This window comes from Labrus mixtus, chromosome 21, assembly GCF_963584025.1.
Source record: "Labrus mixtus chromosome 21, fLabMix1.1, whole genome shotgun sequence".
NCBI lineage: Eukaryota > Metazoa > Chordata > Actinopteri > Labriformes > Labridae > Labrus > Labrus mixtus.
In genome coordinates, this window is record NC_083632.1 from 2,858,577 (window position 1) to 2,881,173 (window position 22,597).

A 22,597-nucleotide genomic window follows, 5' to 3' on the forward strand; every position below is an offset into this window, starting at 1 on the left:
CCCCCCCCCCCCCCCCCATATGAAACAAACTTAAACTGTGCAATTAAAAATAGACTTATATAAGAAATGTACATAACCTGTGCAGGGATAAAAATATATGTGCAATTTAAACAAGAACCTAAAAACAGTTGAGGAAAACATCTGTAATTAGACCTGAATATAAAAAAATAAAAAAGTGTTGACCTTCTGAAGTTGTGTTGTTTATATATGTACAGCAATGTTTAAAAAGCAGCAAAATTATCAAAAAACAGACATTAAATAGAATTATGAGGATGAGAATTATTATGAGGTGCAGTGAAATAAGACCTTTACATTTTTATGCATTTGAAATATAAAAACACTTCATTCCATAACCTAAACTTTAAATATCACTGGTTAGAGCTTCTATCACGTCCTGTGTTTTAATTGGTCTATTTACTTCACGTTTAACAAAAAGGTAATCTAGGTGTGTACAGTGAGAGGAGAAGTCCACTACATCCCTGCTAGACACACTTCGGTGTAATTCCAGCTAATGCGGATAATGTGCCCAGGACACTTTTGCGCAGGGAGGCAGGCAGGGTGAGATTATGTGATCAGTATGAGTTCTTATCAGCGGAGGTAACATGTAGAGAGACATTTTATTTTGTTCCTTTTTTTTTAGTGGACAGGTGATATCTTTGTCGAAATGGTGAGTTCAAGGACTCTGTAAAAAACGCGGAATGAGACACTTGTTGGATTGATTTAACTCAGAGGACGGCGGCAGATGATGAGAGTCCGAGGTGGATTTCAGGTAAGTCATATCAACTTGGCCTTTTGAAAACTTATCCCTCAGAAAATCTGTCTAGTGACGAGAAACCATCAAAATACTAAATATAATTTAGCTTTCAGCTGCGCTTCTGTCTTGTGTCTTGTATATGTTGTTGCGAAGAAATAAAAGAAAGCGTCATAACTAGCTGGGACAAACAGAGACTTCTTAATGGGCTTTACTAAAGAGCTTGTACAGCCATGAATAGTTCAAAATGGGCCCTGAACGTCTCATAGACATAAAATAAGAAAACCCAGCTTCTCAAACGGAACCACTTCCCCTCATAATATCACGTTAGCTAAGTTTTCCTTGGTTCCTTTCTCAGGTAATTGTCAAATCAGAGCAGAGTATAAAAACAATAACTGTCAGGTGGACAACAGTGGAGTTTTCTCACCTGTGATTTTGGATGAAAAACGCTCCTATTATTTGACATTTTAAAGCATTACTCTGCAGAATTCTGTTTAAAAAGTTGATTAAATGTCACACTCATTGATACATATTTAATCCTGACTTGATCCACCATTTAGTAGCTGCTCTTTTTATTCTCAAAATGAGATTTTAAAGCTGACATAGTCTTTGCATTTCCATCCTCTTCTCTGGTGGTGGTTTCCCAAAATGCATCCAAACCAGTTTGTCTTGTTTTGTTTGCGTTTTAATTTCCAAATTAGTATGCAAATCAAATATACTTCCTTCTGCATGAAGCTGACTGTGGTAGGAGCAGGCTATTTGCTTATCCTGTTTGTTTTTAGTCCATCTCTGCACACAGAGGAGAGTTGCACAGTCTAAACGTTCTATATAAATATTACAATTTAAAGAGTTTTTACCAAAGTGTGTGTCATGGAGTTTTTTTTTTTTTTTTTAACTTTGCACGAGTTTAAAAATCTAAAATGTAAAGCTTGCATTTTGAGTTAAAGCCCTCTGAGAATTAAAAAAATAACTTGCTGCCATTTTGGCCAGGCCATGCTCGAAAAAGAGGTTATTTGATCTGAAGCAATTCTTGCCTGGTAAAATAAAGGTTTAATAAAAAAAAAATAATAATAATAATAACTTTAAACATCACCAGAAGAGATCAGACTTTTTGTATCTTTTCTTTTTTTACTCGTAGTGTTTTCTTTGTGTCCCTCCCTGAGTAAGCGAGCTCAGAAACCTGCAAATCCTTTCATCCTGTTTCCACCGCATGCTGTCATCACTGAGGTCAGTTACTCCTGTCCTGTCCCGCCCTTATGTAACACTGAGCCCGACTGCTCCCGCACAGATTTAGAGGGGATGAATGTTTGGAAGCAACGCAACCATTCACTGTTTATCCACTGATTGGTTGATTGACTCTCTGCTGTATAATCTCAGGGAGTCAACATCACACTTTGGCTGTCAGTTTATTTTACAAATGAGAAAAGAAGAGCGCTGGTACTTCCTCGAGTGAACATAGCTGACATAGCGGCAATTTACCGTTAACTCAATGTCAATTAATCTGTGTTTATTTTTAGTTTAGCCCAATAGATTCATTATTTGGGTTTTAAAATGACAGGAAAAGATGAGATGTTTTCATCAGCGACGACCCTCTAAACAGATTTGTTTTCCCTGAAAGATATTCACTTCAATTTAATTTAGAAGTTCCTCAGTTTGATTATCAGTGTGAGAAGTTGTTAAATATTCTTCAGTCAGTCGCAGCTGCAGCTCTGAAAAGTTGTTTTTTGCAAATTAAGCTCTCACCGGAAGTAGTTTCAAAGTTTTCATCCTGCAAACAAAAATGTTATCACGGCCTTAAACACACTTTCTACTCCATGTTTTAGTAGAAGTTTCACTTTTTAATGTGACGCTGTTTAACATCAAACACATGCAGAATACATTTGTGCTTAATTTAGATTTTACAGTGTTTGTTGTCCTCGTGTTTGTTGTCCTCGTGTTTGTTGTCTTCTGAGTGCTCCTGCTGCAAATCAAATTCCCCCTCGTGGGACATTTAAGAATCTGAAACGACACATTTAAATTTCTCTAAAGAAGTTCTTTACAGTCAGAAGAAAATGGTGCAACATGTTTCCTGTGTGGTCGTGGTCAGCATTGTTTGTGTTGACCCCTCTCTGTCTTGGGATCGAGTTTCTCCACGTCCAAAGTGACACGTAGCTTAAAACGTCTCCTGAAAAACCAATTAAGGCGAGGTTGGTAATCCTCAGCCTGCAGGCCGTGTTGGTGTCACTCACTGTAACTGTCGTACCAGCGTGTGCAGACCACATTACACCCGTACATGAAAATGTGATTCAGTTCATTGGTTAAGAAAAAGAACAGAAATATAGATTTTTTTAAGGTCTGGACACTGACAGAGACGCTGCAGAGACGCATTTGTTGATAGCCTTTGGGGTCTGTGCTGGTTTCTCCATTTCAAAATGAAGTTCTTCAGGGTTCAAATCAAGAGGAGGATTCTTTGTGGTGGTTTTTAAAAAAATAACAAAAACTTTAAATTATTTTGTCGGTCGAAACTCCAGCTGGCATCGTAAAAATATTTAAACCGCAACACTGTGAAGAACTTTTGGTTCCGATTTTGGCGCCCCCTGTGGACAAAGCAGTACCTCTTACGTCCTAGCTCAGTCGTTGCTTCTCAGCTGGTCTAGCCACCAACTCCTGATTGATAAATCGCGACCCAAGTTTATGATATTTTTTAACCAATTCGATTCATTTAGTTTAAAACAAAGTGGAGGTTTGGACCACGACGGTGCAAAACATCATTAAACAAAAACAAACAAAGATGTTTGAAAAGCTCTAGAACTAGTTATTCCGGGCGCACATTCACGACCCACTGAAAACTGCTCTGTGACCCTCTTTTGGGTCCTGACCCCCCAGTTGACTACCAGTGTCCTATAAAACTTAACATGCAAAATGTATTCATTAATTTACAAATAAATCTCATCCTGTATTCTTTAAACAGACAGATGTTGAACTCGTTGAGTTTCTTTGTCTTGGAAAATAAAAAAAATTGAGATTCTTATCTTATGAGATTTGAAATAGATCCATAACTTCCATAAATCGATATATTTTTTTTGGGGCTAATCAGTCCCTCCTGCTACGTGCTAATGCTAGCTCTTTAACTCAGTAGTCTGACAGATGACTGGAGTAGATCCTGAAGTACTAATTCAAAAAATAGACTTTGAATCATGAATCCAGAATCGTTTTGAATCGAAAAATAGATTCTCAATCGAATTGTGACCCCAAGAATCAAAATCGAATCGTGAGACACCCAAAGAGTCCCAGCCCTAATAAAAAGATTCAAGCCGTCTCATTGGGTCTCATCTAGAGGAATTCAGATATTCACTCTGTTTCATAACCAGTTAAAATATCCTCACTGGAGCTTTAACTTATCAATCAAATGACCTTAAGTCTCAAATATTCCTGAACTCTATCAGTCTTCTTTAGTTTATGGGACCCTAAAAAAGCATGAATGCACCAGAAACATGATCTCAGTAACTTAGAGTATAAGCTCCTCGAGGACACGGCGTCTTCTCAACACTGGACTTCAGACAGTTTGCTGCATCAGTCTGGATCGTATTAAAGGACTTTTCATGAGAGCAATAATGTTCAAAAGCTCTGATATAAACAGATTATTCTGAGACACAGGACACATGAGAAAGACTTGATCTTTTATATCTACACAGACTGTTCCTCCTGTTTTTATCTCGAGCTCGTCATAAAGGAGAAGTGTCTCCGTGCATTACAAATAAAAATGCTTGTGCACGAGGAGCTGTAAGCAAAGCACCGCGTAGCCTCGTGTATTTATAAAGTTCCCAACGTCCTGAATCTGGCATGACCGCCGAGTGTTTTTCTGTCCGCTGAAGCTTCTCAGTGTGGCTGACTTTGAGATCCAGAGTGATCTAGTTGAGGATTGGGGACGTACGCAGTGAACCACGGAGGCGTTTTTGGCGTCACATGAAGCGACAGCTCACCTCTGCTGGATAATGAGATTACACTGAGCACCAGCCTCGTCTCCTGCTCTGCCGCTGAGCCTATTTAACACCTCGCTTTGCTCATGCAGCGTCCTCATGCTCATTAGTCCTCTAACTTTACGTGTGAAAGACTCTAAAGCGAGACTCATTTGTTGGACATTATTGCAAACTGAATCGATCATTAAACGTTTATTTCCGTCTATAAGGCCACAGCTATAAGAGAAAGTAATCAATTAATTTGCCAATTAGAGGGCGGAAAAGTTAAAGTAGGGATGCAGAAGATCTAATTTCCCCTCTCTTCTCTTCAGAGAAGTCCAGACGTTCAGATCGTCACTTTATACATTTTGAATAATCAGGATAATCGTCATGTAAATAAAAAAGATTTATAGAAAATATTTCGACATGCCGACAGAGAAGTGAGTTCTGGTTTGCATCACTGCTTTAAGTTTAAGTAGACAAAAATCTTTGGTATATCTTCATTTATAAGGCTTCTGTACCTGCTTCCCTCACACATGTGTGATTGTTTTCATGTGAAAAGTGCTGGAAGCTTGGGGCGCTGGTGGCTCAGTGGTTAGTATGGAGGCTGTGGTCCTCCAAGCGGGCGGCCCGTGCTTGAATCCAACCTGTGGTTCCTTTCCCGCATGTCATTCCCCACTCTCTCTCACTCCCTGATTTCCAACTCTATCCACTGTCCTATCTCTGCATTAAAGGCACAAAAAGCCCCAAAAATAAACATTTTGTTGTTGTCTGAGTGCGTCTTGAAATGGGGGAAAAGGAGTTTAGGGTTTGCTGTTCTGGCGGCCTGGAATCTCCTGCAGGAGGATCTGTGTCTTGGAGGAGCTGGTTTCTTTAACTCTTTTTTTAAAAGTAGATTGAAGGTGTCGGAGGACGATGCTTCAGGTTGAAGATGCTTTGACTGAAGACTTTCTGCTCTGTGACTCAGGAGATGTTGATCTGTGTTTTTATGTCCAAACCATTTGGTTTCTTTTGACCTTCCTTCTTTACATTTCTCAAAATTGTTGAAATGCACCATAAAAACATCTTAGAAAAATATTCTAGTTTTATCCTGTAAAATATTTGAACTCCTCATCATCTTGCACATTCCTACAAACACCTCCTCCATTGCAACTTTTGTTCATGTGTCTTGTTCTTATCCTATTTAAGTTTCTTCAGAACTGACGCTGTTTAATAACTTTGGACTTTTCGGTTCTCTGTGTTCATTGTTTTTACACCCAAACACCAAGACAACGTCCTTCTATGTGTAACCCTACTTGTGAATAAACCCCGTTCTGATTCTGTTCTCATCGTCTCGTCCTGACTCAGGGGGCTTTGGGCGGACTGCAGAGCATCTCTCTTAAGAACCGGTGGATCACAACGGGAGGAGAAGTGTGACCTGCGAGCTCTGACATGGATTCACATGGGTGTTCTTCACTAAACCGCAGTCAGTCTCTGGCGAGCGGTCTGGAGAAGACTTCGCCGTCGTGGAATAAACCGTCTCACTCTCGGAGCAGTAGCACCCTGTCGTCTCGTCACTCCAGACAGGTGAGGACAGCTTGTCATGCAATCTTGTTTTTTTTTTGACATCATGACATCACAAAGGGCAGTAGCCCCTCCCCCAGGTGGGTGACACTCCCACAGCTAGGTGTTTGTTCTGCCCTCTGAGTCTGCCTTCTCACCATAAACAACTGGGCGTGGTTGCAAGAAAGCACCGAGTACACCCGAGCCCTTCCAGAGAGGGGGCGTGGTCAGACACAGCTTATTTACATATTTAAAGGTACAGACACAGAAACAGCCTGTTCTGAGCAGGGCTGAAATAGAGGGGTTTATAGACATGATCAAATACAGGATCAGAGTGGATTTAGAACAAGACACTTCACACACATGTTTTGAGGAGCTCTGACACTTATTTAAACTTTTTGAAGAGGAGAATATGTCACCTTTAAATCATCTTAAATCTAACCCTAACCATGCCGCCCACAGATCATCAAAGATTGGGAAGTGATCGACGACCCTCATGTAGAAATGCACACAGGAAGTGACAACCCCCAAGATGTCACCACACCAGGTATCTGTGAGGGTTACCTGCACAAGAGGAGGAAGTGGCCACTGAAAGGTTGGCACAAGGTGAGCGATCTCCCCACCATGTCGTCATGTTCTTGCAGAGACTTTGACATTAGGAAGTTGTGTTTTTCAAAAGTGCAATGTTTTCTCTTTCTTTTCAGAGATTCTTTGTTTTAGAAGCGGGAATTTTGCGTTACTGCAAAAATCAACATGATGTAAGTCACCGTAACATTTTCAAACAGGATGTTTTATCGCTTGATTAAGAAACACATGATAAACATTTTTTTACTTCCAAAGGTCATCAGAGGGAGAGTCCAGGGATCCTTAGATCTCAGCCTGGCTGTGATGTCGATAAACAAGAAATCCCATCAGATCGACTTGGATGCTGGACACATCCTCTATCACATGAAGGTAACCCGAGTCATTAAAGGAGATCTATATTTAAACACATGCACATAATGTTACGAGGTTAGACGTCCATACTTAACCTCGGCAAGGTTGGCGAGACTTGGCCAGAACCTGACGCAACGTTCTGCCGTCGGATGAGAGCAAAGCATGGAGCCAAAATGTAGGACACACCCATCCCGCCTGCTCCTTTAAGGACACGCCCACCCGGAAGCTCCCTCAAATTTCCCTGTGACTGCAAACAGAGCTGGCCAATCAGAGGGAAGTGGGCAAGTGGGGAGGGGCGGGCCTTAAAGAGACAGCAGCTGAAATGAACCGTTCCAGGCAGACGCTGAAATGAGGGATTTTAATGACGTCATAAGGAGGCTTTTGAGCTACACATCTCACAGCAGGTGTCCCAGACTGACTTAATTAATGGTGAATGAATATATAAAAGTGTGACAGCAGATTAAACGATACGATGCTACATGACTGTTTTTGATTTTTTTTCAAAGGCAAAGAGCCACGAACTCTTCTACATCTGGGTTACGAAGCTTCAAGCCCACCGCCAGTACAAGAAGAACGAGGCGGCGCACGTTCAGAGCGGATTCCTCCACACTTTGTCTCACGGGGCTGCAGTCGGACAATCTCAGAGAAACGGAGACTTGGTGAATATCAAACAGGCTTTAAATTTAACATGGGAAGGGAATACTTTCACTGAAGGAAAATTGAAGAAATCAAAGCTTACCTGTGCATTTCCTTGTATTAGTCTTAATTTTAGCTCTTTTTCACCAAGTCTCAGAGGGATAAACTGTTCTTCTAACTACATGACATTAATCTGACAGCTTTAGTTCATTGTAAATTCTCACTTTACAAACAGGACAAAATCTAACACAACAATCTTTAGAGGTGGTTTAACGAGTGTCTTACATTTATTTATGTTTGTTTGAATTTTACTGAAACTTTCAGCAGAAGTCTTCAGATTTGTTTGTCTTAAATTTCGAAATTTCAAGACCTTTTGTTGTAAGTTTTTGGAAACATTTAGATATTTTTTAAGGACAGTTTCATTGACAGCTTTAATTGGAAACTTTCATCAAAACTTTTCAGAAAAATTGTCTGAGATTTTAGTAACTTTATGTGTCCCTAGTCCGTCTACAAACCCCCCAGTTATGAGAAAAGTCCATCCTCTCCGTCTTTAGCCTGCTCCACTTTTTAGAAAATGTGTGCTCAAACAGGCCGTTTGGAGATTTTCCCTTCATGACATCACAAAGGGCAGTAGCCCCTCCCCAGGTGGGTGACACTCCCACAGCTAGGTGTTTGTTCTGCCCTCTGAGTCTGCCTTCTCACCGTAAACAATAGGACATGGAGCGAGAAAGCCCGAGTACACCCAAGCCCTTCCAGAGAGGGGGCGTGGTCAGACACAGGTCATTTACATATTTAAAGGTACAGACACAGAAACAGCCTGTTCTGAGCAGGGCTGAAATAGAGGGGTTTATAGACATGATCAAATACAGGATCAGAGTGGATTTAGAACAAGAAACTTCATACACATGTTTTGAGGAGCTCTGAGACTTATTTACACTGAAGAAGAGGAGGAGGATATGTCACCTTTAACCAAAAATATTTGAAACCTTTTTTCCAGAGCTCTGCAGGCAGGGCAGATTCAACTGCAGCTTCTGGAGAGCTTCCCTCTGTTCATACCGCTGTGAACACCAAAGTGTCTGCCTGGCTGCAGCAAAGTCACGACCCAGACACCTGTGTGCAAGGTAACTGTCATGCATTTATTATAACACAGACACAACACTCACAGACCTATGAAAACCTCTCATGGAAGAGGCGCAATCCTTATAAAATCTTGATAATCCTACCCTATAAAAGGGACATTTTATTCACACCTGTGACTTTAGAGAGAGCAGCGAAAAAATCTGAGACATTTTCTGAAGTGATGCCATTGGAGTAAGAATGAAGTTATGCTACATGCAAAGCTTAGTGAGTGGGGAATGACATGCAGGAAGAGAGCCACAGGCCGAGGCCCCCCGCTTGGAGGACCACAGCCTCAGTACATAAGTCACGACCTAACCCGCTAGGCCATCAGATCCCCAAAAGCTGTTTCCTTTTCACCATTTAATTATCTACTTTTTTTGAACAGCACCTATTTTTCCTGCACCTTCAGAATAATATCTCTCATCATCATCTCCATGAAAACCTTTTTCCTGTCTCCTCTCTTTTCTTCTTCACATCAACATCAACACATTTCTTCTTCTTTCTCACTTCCTATGTTTTCTTCCTCGCAGAGCTGAATCGATGCCACGTTGACCTTACCGAGCTAAACCGCCTAATCCAGAGGCTGCAGACGTTGGAGGCGGGCCAGTCTTTCACTAACGGAGACCTTAAACGCATCATCAGCACACACGTACTGTTTTGGTTTAAAGAGCTAAATTTGACCATTATAAACCAAATCGCTGCTCCCTTTTTCTTTCTTCTTTCTCTCAGCATTGCTCAAAGTTTGAACGACTTATCGTTTCATTCTGTCAACACAGAATTTGTCCCTTGAGAAGCCGAAGAAGCACAGGTCGGGGAAGATCTGGGGTCACTCTCGCACGCTGTCCCGAGTGGAGGCGCTGGGGATGGTAAGAATGATCATGTGTTTGTTTGACCACAAACACATGATCGATATCGTTTTGCACGTTCATTTATTGGACTCTAATATTAGATGCTGTTGAAGTTTTATTGATTTAAAACTTGTCTCTTGTTAGAAATCATGAATGAAGTGATATATTTAAAGTATTCACCATCCCAACCCTTCATTAACATTTTGGGCCTTTCTCTAATCCAAAGCCTATTCGTGGGATTACTAAATCGGTGAGTTTGCCAATAAGCAGAATTTAAATCTGATGTGCTCCATTTAAACACCGAGGCAGACTGCCGTTGCTGTAAATAAATTGTCTCAGTATAAATAAGCACGTTAAAGATATTCTTTAAGGTTAATTAATTCATGTGTTTTTCTTTGAATTGCATCCACAGTAGATGTCCTGTTTCTGTAGCTCTCGATTCGACATCCAAAACTCTCTCACATACCCGAGAATTTAGTTTTTCCCACTGAATAGAGCAAAGTAACAAAATGATTTTAGTCTGTGGTGGTAGAGTTAGAGTATATTTCTATAGCATGCAGGGGAAGCTGCATTTAGTACAGAGTCCTGCACCGGGCCGGGTACCTTCAATTCTACAATTCACTGAGCAGATGTTTTTATCCAAAGTGACGTACATCAGAGAGTAAGAACAACACAAGCAAGGATCTAGAAAAAAGGGAACAATGTCAGTAAGAGCAAACGATCAGCTTTGAGTCTGATTGGACACACAGGTGCTGACAGGAAGTGACCAGAGGCAAAGCACAACATTGAGGGTAGTTCTTGAGAGCTCTAATCAGTATAGAAACCATCTTATAAGTCGTCGTTATCAAACAAAAACCATCGTCATTACCATCATCATCATCAATAATATGGAGACCATCATCATTAAGTTAGTAGGTATTCATGAAAGAGCTGGGTCTTTAGCTTTTTCTTAAAGGTGCAGAGGGACTCTGCAGATCACATGGAGTTTGGAAGTTCATTCCACCACCGGGGGGCGACAGAGGAGAAGAGTCTAGTCAGAGACTTAGGACCCTGTTGTGAAGGTTGGATCAGACGCCTTTCATTGGCAGAGTGTAGTGGGGGCGGGAGGGAGTGTAGACCTGGAGGAGAGAGTTTAGGTCACCTGATCTGTAACAGGTTAAAAAAAACAACGATATAAAAATTGTGCAGGAACAAAAAGATAAAACAAAGCAATTTACACAGGTTTGTAGAATTGGACCCGTGCAGGACTCTGATTTAGTATCAACAGTTTTTTAGTAATGTTCTTCAGAAACCAGAGAAGTAGTTGTTGTCTTTCTTGTCAGCAGGCTGCGTCTAAAAGGTTTCCTTTTCAACAAACTAACGCCATGCACAAATATGCCAACAAAACACATTGGTGGGAAGGCTGGCGGTTCAATCTCCAGCAGTTAGCTTGGGCAAGAATCGAAACCCAAAACAGCTCCTGAAGGCATTAACAATGGTGTGTGAATGTGTAAGAATGGGATTAATGAATACTGATGGGCACTTCGGGCATTCGTTGCCATCAGTGTGTGAATGTGGTGAGAATGGGTGAATGTGACATGTAATGTAGAAGCCCTCTTAGTGGTCAGAAGACGAGAAAAGCGCTGTCTCTATGAGTACAGTCCTTTAACCATTAAGCAGGCAGGACAAGAATCCTGCAGAGCCGTGGTGCTGGTTTTTCCATAATTTGCCATAATGTTCAACATGAAAATTAAAAGGGAGGAGATGTCGTGTCCACAGATTTCCCCTTTTTTTTGCCATTTTGGCAGGATATCTTTAACTGGTGCTGTAAAATGTAAGATTTAAAGATTGAACCTGATGCATCGACTGCCTAGTTTGGTTGCTCCAAAGCTTCTCTTACACTTCTGCATACTCTGCAGCAGATCCTCATGTTCAGTATTTGAGTGAATAATTCTAAAGGAACGGAAATCTACCAGCGCTTCCTGTTTATCTAGCCGAGTTAGGGAACTTGTGTCAGGATGAATCTTGAATGGATGTGCAGCCACACACATGGGTTTAGTTAAAATGTGAAAATATCTGGAGAACTCCTGCACTCCTTAACTGTAGTCCCTGCTTGGTGACATCTAGGTGTGACGTTCTTTTCTATATGCCACGCTGAGGCTGAAGCTCTGCTGTTTTTATCACGGCCAAGTCTGACTTTTTGTGGTTGTCTTTTGTTTTGTTTTAGCAAGAAGATAACCTTCAACATCCTTCTATGAATCAGAATGTTATAGTTGCTAAACAACACAGCACAACTGTGAAATGCTAAATACAGATTGGTAGATAACAGATGATTTAGCCGTCTTTCATGCTCCTCTGTTCCCCTCACAGCTCTCCTCCAGTCACCTGAGCAACTCGTCTCACCTGGGCGCATCGGTCCCCTCCATCCCCGACTATGTCTACTCCCAGCTGTCCCCCTCTACCGTCACACTGACGCCCGAGGGCAAGAAAATCCACCAGGACATCTGCGCCACATCACTACGAGGTCAGGAAAAACGGAAACATGAAGAACACACAGGAAAGCAAAAAATCAGAGTCTCTATAATTAAATTTTCCTTTCTGCCTCCTCAGTGTTTAACTCCCTGAAGGCAGTTCATGAAACTCTGTCCCTGGAGAGGCAGAAGCTGCAGGAAGTCTGGGACACTAACAACATCCATCGGCCCAACACATTAGCAGAGGTAACACTACCTGCTGCTCCTGCACTCTGAATCCTCTGGAACATATTCCACCTTGGTTATTTTTTAAAGCCTCATCCCCTCCCTCTCCCCCTCTCTCTCTCTTCCTCTTCTCCGTCGTCCTTAGACTGCAGACGTGAGGCGTTCATCCCACGGGACTCCATCAGTGACAGATTCGGCGGCTGAGTATTTTGACGCCAGCGATGACGTCCTTTGTGCTTGTTCCTCCGAGGGGTCTGATGAGTCAGGGCTCAGTGATGGGAGCACCACCAACTCTGAGCCAGAGGAGGGACATGGTGAGCACTTGATGATAAATTGGTATTAAATATTGTTCATATTGTTGCGATCAGTGTGTGAATGTGTTAGGTGTGACCTGCGGTGTAAAAGCGCTTTGAGGAGTCAGAAGACTAAAAACAAGCTCAAGTCCATTTACCATAATCTTTCCTGACTTTACAGCTTCAGCCACCAGGAAGTACCGTGCAAGCATCTCAAAGTCTCCTAACAGCGTTCTTCCCAAGAGCACCGGACGGAGAACCACACTTCCTGCTCAATGTCCCGACAACAGCCATGTGGGCCTCATGGCGATCCTCTACAATAACATCGGTAAGAAGCACAACAAAACAGAAAATGAGTCAAATCGTGACAAATTGGGTTTTATTTAGAGATTTAATGTTTGTGCTTTTTCTCCTCAGGTAAAGACTTGGCTCGGGTGTCCATGCCCGCTGCTCTGAATGAGCCGGTTAACCTGCTGCAGAGACTCTGTGAGGAGCTGGAGTACAGCGAGCTGCTGGATACGGCAAACAACACTCAGGACCCCTACCAGAGGATGGTAAGAATAACTTAAAGAGGACATATCATCCCCCTTTTTCCACCTTTTCAAACAGTCCCCCTGTGGTGTAAATGAAACATCTGTGCTGTGCTTTGGTCAAAATATAACATGAATCAAGCACCAGAGGAGGTTTGTGACCCTGTATAAACCAGCTCTCTCAGAACGCTCCGTTTTGGTGTGTGTGTCTCTTTAAATGCAATGACCCCGCCCCCTGAGTTTTCCCCGTAGACATCACTCCTCTGTAGTGAGAATAAAAATGGTCGACCTGTGCAAAAGTTTTGCTCTAGGCTGGGGGTGGAGTCCATGAGTGGAGATACCATTTTTTTTTACTAGAATCCCACTGTGACATCACAAGGAGAGACATTTGAAACGAAGCATTTTTCTCTGTGTTGTAAGACTTATGCAGACCAAAAAAAACAAACTGGATGGGTTTATTTCACATGTTGGGGGTCAGTAGACACTCAGGTTACCCAAATATATGTTCAAAAACACTGTACAAGTGGATTTTTTTTTTTTATAATATGTCCCCTTTAAAAGTTACTTTTTTTAGTGTAAGGCAGACAAATCATGGTGTGTGCATCTGCTTTGATGTTTATAACTTTCCCTAAAAATTCAAATCCAACTCCAGCGATCTTTTGTGTTTTATTCCTCGCAGGTTTACATCGCTGCCTTTGCCATCTCCGGTTACTCCACAGCCACGTTCAGAAGCCGTTACAAGCCCTTTAACCCGGTGCTCGGGGAGACCTACGAGTGTGTCAGAGAGGACCGGGGCTTCAGACTCATCAGTGAGCAGGTATCACAGGAAGAAACTGTTTATTTCACATTGATGAAAGTCTTTTAAGAGCTCTGAGAGGCCACTGAAAAGAACAAGCATAGATCAAAGTGACCTTTTTAAAAACAGAGGAGAGACGATGTGTAATTACTTTTTGAGCATGATGATCCCCTCTCTGAAAATTATGATGAATCACTCACTCGTGTAACTGAGCAGCTCAGCCTCAGTGATTTATCACTTCAATAAAGTCACACAAAGTAATCACGTCTTTCAGAAATTAACAGAAAGAATTTCATCATTTATTTTCAGAGGACGGCAATTAGCCAAAAGTAATTAACGTCAGTCAACGCAGAACTGTATTTCTTAAGGAGCAGCACAGCAATCAGGCAGAGGATTATTCCATAGAAAAGATTATTCAGACTAATTTGAGATCTCACACTCGTCTAATTCATCTTTAAACTCAGATCTAAGAATGAGACAATCTAAAGAACTTGGCGTCGTCTCACACTTGTCTCACATTTTCCGAGCTGATGTCTAAAAATTAGAAATCTGTAAGACGAGTAAAAGAACTGAAACATCTTTTTAAGACAAATTTGAAGGCTTGCTGTAGTTTTCTAAGATGAATGAGACCAACAGTAAAGCGGAGCTCTGGCTACAGGATAATGGAGCTGACTCCTGGGGGGGCGTGTCCACAGGGGGGGGCGTGTCCACAGGGGTGGCATGGGCCCCCCTTGAAAATCTTAATGGCCACCCCAAAATCTATTATTGGCTATTGGCCTTGCCAGAAGTGGGACTTTTGGGTTTACCACTTTTAAAGAAGACTCTAAATTGTGACTTTGGACTTTGGCATATTGTTTTGAGTCCTTGAAGAATTCAGCTTATAAGATCTAACGCTGCTGTCTTGTGTTTTTTTAAAAGTCGATGTGATCAGTGCAGACAGGAGGGGGTTAATAAATTCTGTTTATTCATGATGTGTGTGCACACAAACTTCAGGCCACCCCTGCACAAGTCAGCGCCCGGGTTGGGCCACCCCAGTCCAAAAAGTTTAGACACGCCCCTGTCAACAGTTGATATGGGTCAGTCTGTTTAGTCCTGACTTAAGGGCGCGGTCACACTGGCCATCTGTACCGTGCCCAAGCACGCTTCAACGCTAAAGTCCAGTTCATTTGGCCAGTGTGACCGCTCCGTATCGTGCTCAGGCACGGTACACTTCCTTGGCTTTGGCACACTTCGGAGAACACGGTCACTCAGATGGCCGTTGACTCCCAGGATGCTACCGTGCTGGCATTAATGTTGACGCCGAATAGACGACAACAGACCCTAAACTCGTCTGCTGCTGTCATTGTTATTGCATTATTGAATCTGAAAAGAAACTTGATACACGATTATTAGTTACTGCAAACACAGTAGTAGTGGTGTTACAGTAACATGTTCCTTTGTTGTAGGTATCCACTGAATGAAGCCGTAGCTTGACGCTCCCAAAACTCCTCTCTTGCGTAATTTTCATCCAAAAAATCCACAGGACCAAATGATCAAAGTTGAAATGTTTACTTAAACAAAAAACAGATGCAGGTTAGTCCAGAACTATACAAAGAGAGAGAGAGGTCAAAAGACTGTGTGGCTCCACTCTATACTAGTCTGAACTAAGCCCAATTAAGTCCACAAGCCCCTCCCCCTCCCAGATCCAATGAACAAAAATGATTACATGCATCCATACATTTAACATGATGAGCAATAAGGCTCCTATATTTGTAATGTGTTACTCCCAGCACTGCTGACAATATGATGAGAAATGCAGAAACTCTTGTTAGCACGCTCACAGTATTTCATCTAGCTGAAGGTTTTGTTGGATGGATTTAGTTTGAATGCTTCAATAGAGACGTCTTAGCTTGTGTTTGCAATAAGAGAAGTTGTGTACACACTATGTTTGGTGGAGGTTAAGTAATCCGCTGTGAGACATTGGTTTGCTCTGTGTGCCTTCTCAGGTGTGCCACCATCCTCCCATCTCCGCGTGCCACGCAGAATCAGACAACTTCAGCTTTTGGCAAGGTGAGTCCAATCTTTAAGGTTTCATGTTTCACCTTTGATGAGTGGCTGTGTGAGCATCATGTTCTGATCACGTTAACTTTAATCTGTGTTCCTGAACAGACCAGAGATGGAAAAACAAATTCTGGGGGAAGTCTCTGGAGATCCTGCCGACAGGGATGGTGAATGTCACTCTGTCAAGGTAAACAGTCCAACACACGGCCAGATCTCTTTTCATTAGAGGCCTTTTTTTTTTTTGGCAAATTCAGAGTTTGTTTGAAATGATACTTTAATCTAATGAACCACAGACTGCAGGTAAACTCTTAAACATCAAATCATCCATGAAAAATAAATCAAAACTTCCTAACTGGGCGAACCTGAGGAAGCTACAGGCGAAACACGTTGTTATTTTCAGTTTGCCACAGAGTTTAGATTTATTCTTCATGGTATGTTCCTGCAACTTTGCACACCTGAGAACGTGTTTAGGCTGTGCATGTGGCGCCCTGTTGGCCGTCTAATCATCCATGTTCTACTAGAATCCCTTCATAAGACTGTGCATACTTAATCATGTGTCGTATGGAGTCATTCACCATAAATATGTTTACAGATGTTTATTGCACTGGACAGAAGTAAACTCCAGATTTAATTGCTTAATTAGATTTTTTTGAGGGGTGTTTTCCAATGTTTGGTGTAGAAGAAAAAGATGGATTATGACATGAAACTAATGCCCAAAATACTGTCATCAAACAAGCAACAATATGACTTAACCATTAGGTTACCAGGCAGCCAACAAGTCTTAACATTTAAAGTCTTAATATGTGATTTTTCACACTTAAATGTAGAAATCAAGTTTATCCTCTGAAAATAACTCTGAGTCATGACTGTCTACAATGGGTGTAACACCCGAGTCCCACTGTCTGTGATGCTTTCAGAGTTTTCAGATTCCTATCTTCAGTTTGTTTACATTGCCGGGACAGCCGGCTGACTCCTCCCCTCGTGTATAAAAGTTGTTTAATTGAGGGACTAGAGAAAAGAAGAATAACATACTGTACTCACTGCTTAACTGTGTTTCTAGATCACGCTCATTTCAGGTAAATTTACATGCAGTGTGAAGATACGAGCAGAATAAAGATCGCTAGCATTAGCATGCTAACACAACAATGCAGCGCGAGTTGTTTTGGTTTCATGCTGGTGCTCAAGGGCGACATCTGCTGGATCAAAAAATCACATATAAAGCCTTTAAAGACAATGTGTCTGTTAATTTCTTAGAAGTGTATAGAACAATCGATGTTTCCAAAAAGTCTGAGCATAATTATCTAACACTTTGGCAAACTTTTCCTAAAGATTACTCTGCCCTATACTCACATAAGTTGTATAGTTGTAAGTTCAACAACAAACCATGCAGCACACCTAAAAAAGCTCAAGTTTTTCTTTCTAAAATGCCGTTTTGTGTTTGTTTTTGTCAAGGTTTGGGGACCACTACGAGTGGAACAAAGTAATGACCTGTATCCATAACGTCCTCAGTCAGCAGCGATACCTGGAGCATTACGGAGAGGTCACCATCCGAAACCTGAAGAGCAACGTGTGCACCTGCAAGATTACGTTTGTCAAAGTAACGATCTGTCTTTTCTCAGCAACTCGTTTCTCCTTTAATTGTTTGTTTTGGCTGCAACGGCTCGACTGACAAGCGTTTTTTGTTTTTGCTGCAGTCTCGCTATTGGGGTTCAGAAACGAACAAGAACGAGGTGCAGGGCACGGTGCTCGACCAGAGCGGGAGCGTCATTCACCGGTTTGGAGGTCTGTGGCATGAGGGCATTTTCTGTGACACTCTGCCCACTCCGAAGTGCGTCTGGAAACCAAGTGAGTCCACCATCTTTCCTGCAGCTCTAGGTTTTCATGTGCCGCTGATATCTTTAGTGTCAGACTTCTTCTTTAGAGGTTTACATGTAAGTGAAATGATCCAGAACTGTCCGGTGCCAGAACGGCTAATCAGCATAAATCCCAGAGTCACGTTTCACCCGAGTCTCCGTCATCCCACAGATGCCATGCCAAAGGATTACCTGCTGTACTACGGCTTCTCCACCTTCGCCATGGAGCTCAATGAACTCCCCCCGGACCTGAAGCCTCTGCTGCCCCCTACTGACAGCCGCCTGCGCCCAGACCAGAGGTAAGCCCAGCCGGAGAGGCCATGCATACTCTGGAAAAACTTCTAAACACAAAAACACAACCTCTACTTTACAGAATGTAGTTTTTACAAAATACAAATAATTTGGTTTTAAAATAATGATTGCAATGATTTGTGTAATAAAAGGACGAGGATCGATAAGATATGAAAGTAGAGAAGTAACTGCAGAGGTAGATTCACTAGCAATACTCGTTGCAGCATGTAAACACAACACACAAATTGGGCCCCTCCTCCTGGACTGCAGTTGTGAGGAACACACCCACCCAGCCTAGCAACCGCCTAGCAACCACCTGCTGCATCACGCTTTTATGCACGACCTGAAACAGTGTGTACACAGTCGTCTTGTACACTCTGCAAGCTACCTGAGAAAAAAAAAATTAGAGAAACAGATAATTTGGTTGTGCAAGCTAACCGCTGGCGTTTGGCACCTTCCTGTCCAACAGGAAGCAGGCTAACTCTGCGTCGCTCTGCCTTCACTTCCCAATAATATTGGGTCAAAGCCAACCCAAAGGTTCACTCTCACTTTGGAACGAGCTGAATCTTCTTGGCTTTGTCGCCTCACTATGATTATATTTTCTCTTCTTTGACGCTGTGCCTGAATCTGAATGGCGTCTAGTCGCTGCATTTTACCCACTTCTAATCTCAGCTGTGCGCTGTCATTGGCTGAGGGAAACATCCACTCCGCTACCTTAAACATCCAGAGTCGACCACAACATGAAAACCCAGTCAGAGGACAGAGTCTCTGCAGAATCGATCACCACCGCACATGTATTGGGCGCAAGAAGTGCATAAATTTGCGTAAATCTATTTTGTATGTTTTAGTAAAAAAGATACCGACTAGATTAAGTGTTACCTGTAAATCCTCCGGTCTTCTCATAGGATGCTGGAGGACGGATTTGTGGAGGAATCGGACAAAAAGAAAGATTATCTGGAGGAGTTTCAGAGGGAGCGGAGGAAAGAGCTCGCCAAAAAGGGGGAAGAACACACCCCAAACTTCTTCAAGTGAGTTCTTTTCTTTTCTTGTCATAAAGATGACGAGACAAAATGTTGTTCATCATTTAACACTTTTCTGTTACAGCACAAGAGCAGAATTTATTTAAATAATAAAGACCCTGACATCAACCTTTTAACAAACGTCTTTTATATTTAAATTCTTTGGTCAATATTTATCTCTTTACTTTGGCTGTTTACTTAATTATTTCATGCAAAGTAGAGACGACTGTCAGGCTGCTATGTGTGCATTACTTTCATTATTAGTCGCAAAAACATCTTGAAAAATTCCAGTTTTAAATTCCTTCAGCCTGAGATGACTCAGTTAGATGAAATTAAAAGTTGTGTTTCTTCCAACCAAATTCAGCAAATTTGAATTTACAATAATTCAGGACCAAGAAAATCAGCAAATTCAGACAAGTGAGAACCTGGAAGCATCAAAGTAAGCCAATTTGCTCAGAAATTAGTGAAATTAACCCACAAGTATAGATCACTTTGCTTGTATTTTAGTACAGATATCTGTTGGATTAATCAAGAAAAACCTGGAAAAATTAATGTACTTACAGTGGAGGAAATAATTATTTGATCCCCTGCTGATTTTGTAAGTTTGACCTGTTACAAAGAAGTGAGCGGTCTATAATGTTTATAATACCTTTAGTTTAACAAACAGAGACAGAATATCATTACATAGAGTTATAAATTAATTTAGCAAAGAATATAATCTTTGCTCCTGATTGTTGATATTTTGAAGTTACCAGAGTTTTCACCAAACAGCAGCTTACTGCGTCCTCCTGAATCTTTTGTCAAATATATGATTTTTCTGTTTTTCTGTTTTCAGAAAATCCAAAGACTTGTGTGGACGGGATGTGTGGATAACAAACGACTCGTACTGGAAGCTCCGAGAGGATCCAGGTTTTGCTAAAAATGCTAATTTAACTCTGTGGTGATGAGCGAGAGAGAGAGAGAAAGAGAGAGAGATGAATAAATTACCTAGGGTGGATATTTGGACAGCATATATGAACCGCTCTGAGTGGAGACAGTGCTGCCGATCTCGCCTCGTTCCTTCTGCTCACCCGTGACTGGCTCATGGGACGCAGACAGGAACAGGTGACATCACCCCAGAAACACAGAGACGGAAGGACCTTTTCTAATGCGTTTATTTATTTATTTATTTTCTTTTTAGATTACTCAAATAGACAAATATATGTCGATATATTTTGGAGCGTTTTGGATGAAAATACCGAAGGTGTTGATGCACGCGGTGCAAACGAGTGACTGGAAATGAAACTCTTTCTCTCTCGGGGGTTAGAAACAGGCCGACTGTGATAGTGTATGAAATGTTGACATGTAATCAAATCATGTACTCCCACTCAGTTAGTCTACTGCGCTGAGGTCAGTGCTTCAGTCAGGGCTGGATTACACAAGAGGACCAGTTCAATCGTGGTCATTGGATTTAAGGTTTGTTTGGAAACATGCGTCAGTAAAGCCCGGTGACGACGAGAAGTTTGCCTTTGATACTGGTCAGTAATTATTATATTCTTCATTTAATGTTGTTGTAAATGACATTGGTATTTTACTTTTGGCACGTCCTGTGCGCGTGTCACACTGCAGGCTGAATATGCCTAAATGATCAAAGTGCAAAGTGTCCCCTTCCAGACCTTTACAGTCGTAGTTGCAGTATTTATAAAGCATCAAAATCCCCCAAAAGTTTCTCCAGTACTCAATTAAAGGTCACATATTCTGCAAAATACACTTTAAAATGTTGTTCTAACTCTAACATGTGTCTCTAGTCTGTCTACAAACCCCCCAATGATGAGAAAAGTCCATCCTCTCAGTCTTTTTCCTGCTCCACTTTTCAGAAAATGTGTGCTCAAACAGGCCGTTTGGAGATTTTCCCTTCATGACATCACAAAGGGCAGTAGCCCCTCCCCCAGGTGGGTGACACACCCACAGCTAGGTGTTTGTTCTGCCCTCTGAGTCTGCCTTCTCACCGTAAACAATAGGACATGGAGCGAGAAAGCACAGAGTACACCCGAGCCCTTCCAGAGAGGGGGCGTGGTCGGACACAGCTCATTTACATATTTAAAGGTACAGACACAGAAACAGCCTGTTCTGAGCAGGGCTGAAATAGAGGGGTTTATAGACATGATCAAATACAGGATCAGAGTGGATTTAGAACAAGAGACTTCACACACATGTTTTGAGGAGCTCTGAGACTTATTGAAACTGTTAAAGAATATGTGTCCTTTAATCATACTCTTAACTTTGTAAATGCGACTTTCATCTTATTGGATCTGAGGATGACGCTTAAATAATCAAAATCAAACACAAATGCTTTGGTTGTTGCTCACATGGATCATGATAATTAGAATATTTTACTGTTTTTTATTTGTTTTTCTGGAATATATTATTTATTAATGATAAAATAACGACATTTAAACGAGGAGAGAAGACATTATAAAGTATTTTCATGTGATTAGTAGTGAATGAATATCCAGCTGGTTGGAAACATGTACATACTGTATTAAGACATTAACCTGTCCTCATCACTGTGTCTAGTTTACAAATGGAAAAGTCTTTGTTTGGATCGACTTTCTTAAAATAAAAATAAAAAACTTCCTGGATATTAAAATCTCATTTAATTCTGCTTTGTTCTGTTTTTTTAGGCCTTCACTTAAAAAAAAAAAAAACAAGACACATGTTTTTTTTTTCTGTTTGTGTAAGCTTTAATTTCATGAATAAAAAAAAATAACAGTACAATACACAATTATGCCACCTTTTAATAAATAACAATTTTACCCTTCAGAAAATCTCTTATTTGTACGCATCACATTTCATCGGCTCTCAAAAGAAAGATTCATCGGAGGTTATTTTCTCCCTCGACACAAACAGTGCACATGGACCACACACACACACACAAAGAAACACACTTCCTGCTCGACCTCGTCTCGCCCTCTTTGCTCCTTTTTTACAGAGTCTCACTCACAAAGTCTTTTCTCGCCATGAGGTGGACAGGGGGGGGAGCACAGACTCATGGGAAACAGAGGTATTGAAGGGGTTAAACTTGAGTTTAAATTGACTGTGAGTGCTGAGATGATCCAGCAGGGGGCGTTCCTGAGGTGTCTGGAGACTGAGTCCAGGCTCACTCAAACTACAGCACATTAAATAAATATCTGAAAATGTCCCTTAACCAGTGAGTGAATAAAACTCCTCCACATTGTTTTTGTCAGACCGCTGATCTTTTTTAAACTCGTTTAATTTTGTTAATTGCACTTAAAACAAATCGTCCATTTGGCATCCTCCTTAAGGGTCATGAAGTATCGTCATCTTTTT

General features: G+C 41.5%; 1 protein-coding gene across 2 annotated transcripts; it reads left to right on the top strand.

Moving 5' to 3' along the window:
* The first annotated feature begins 596 nt into the window (after window positions 1–596).
* osbpl7 (oxysterol binding protein-like 7) lies at window positions 597–22,185 on the top strand. 2 transcript variants are annotated; one of them, XM_061028412.1, is made up of 23 exons: window positions 598–769; window positions 6,037–6,255; window positions 6,694–6,837; window positions 6,936–6,989; window positions 7,072–7,185; window positions 7,674–7,826; window positions 8,801–8,924; window positions 9,453–9,571; window positions 9,699–9,788; window positions 9,997–10,020; window positions 12,120–12,273; window positions 12,360–12,466; window positions 12,591–12,759; window positions 12,920–13,066; window positions 13,156–13,292; window positions 13,948–14,085; window positions 16,050–16,113; window positions 16,213–16,291; window positions 17,557–17,701; window positions 17,799–17,949; window positions 18,130–18,256; window positions 19,154–19,276; window positions 20,103–22,185. In XM_061028412.1, the coding sequence occupies exons 2-23, from the start codon at window positions 6,121–6,123 to the stop codon at window positions 20,209–20,211; spliced, it is 2,607 nt and encodes an 868-aa protein (XP_060884395.1). In that variant the 5' UTR covers window positions 598–769; window positions 6,037–6,120; the 3' UTR covers window positions 20,212–22,185. The 2 variants fall into 2 exon arrangements, with proteins under 2 accessions (XP_060884396.1, XP_060884395.1); XM_061028413.1 differs by lacking the exon at window positions 9,997–10,020 and having other exon boundaries at window positions 597–769.
* The last annotated feature ends 412 nt before the right edge of the window (window positions 22,186–22,597 follow it).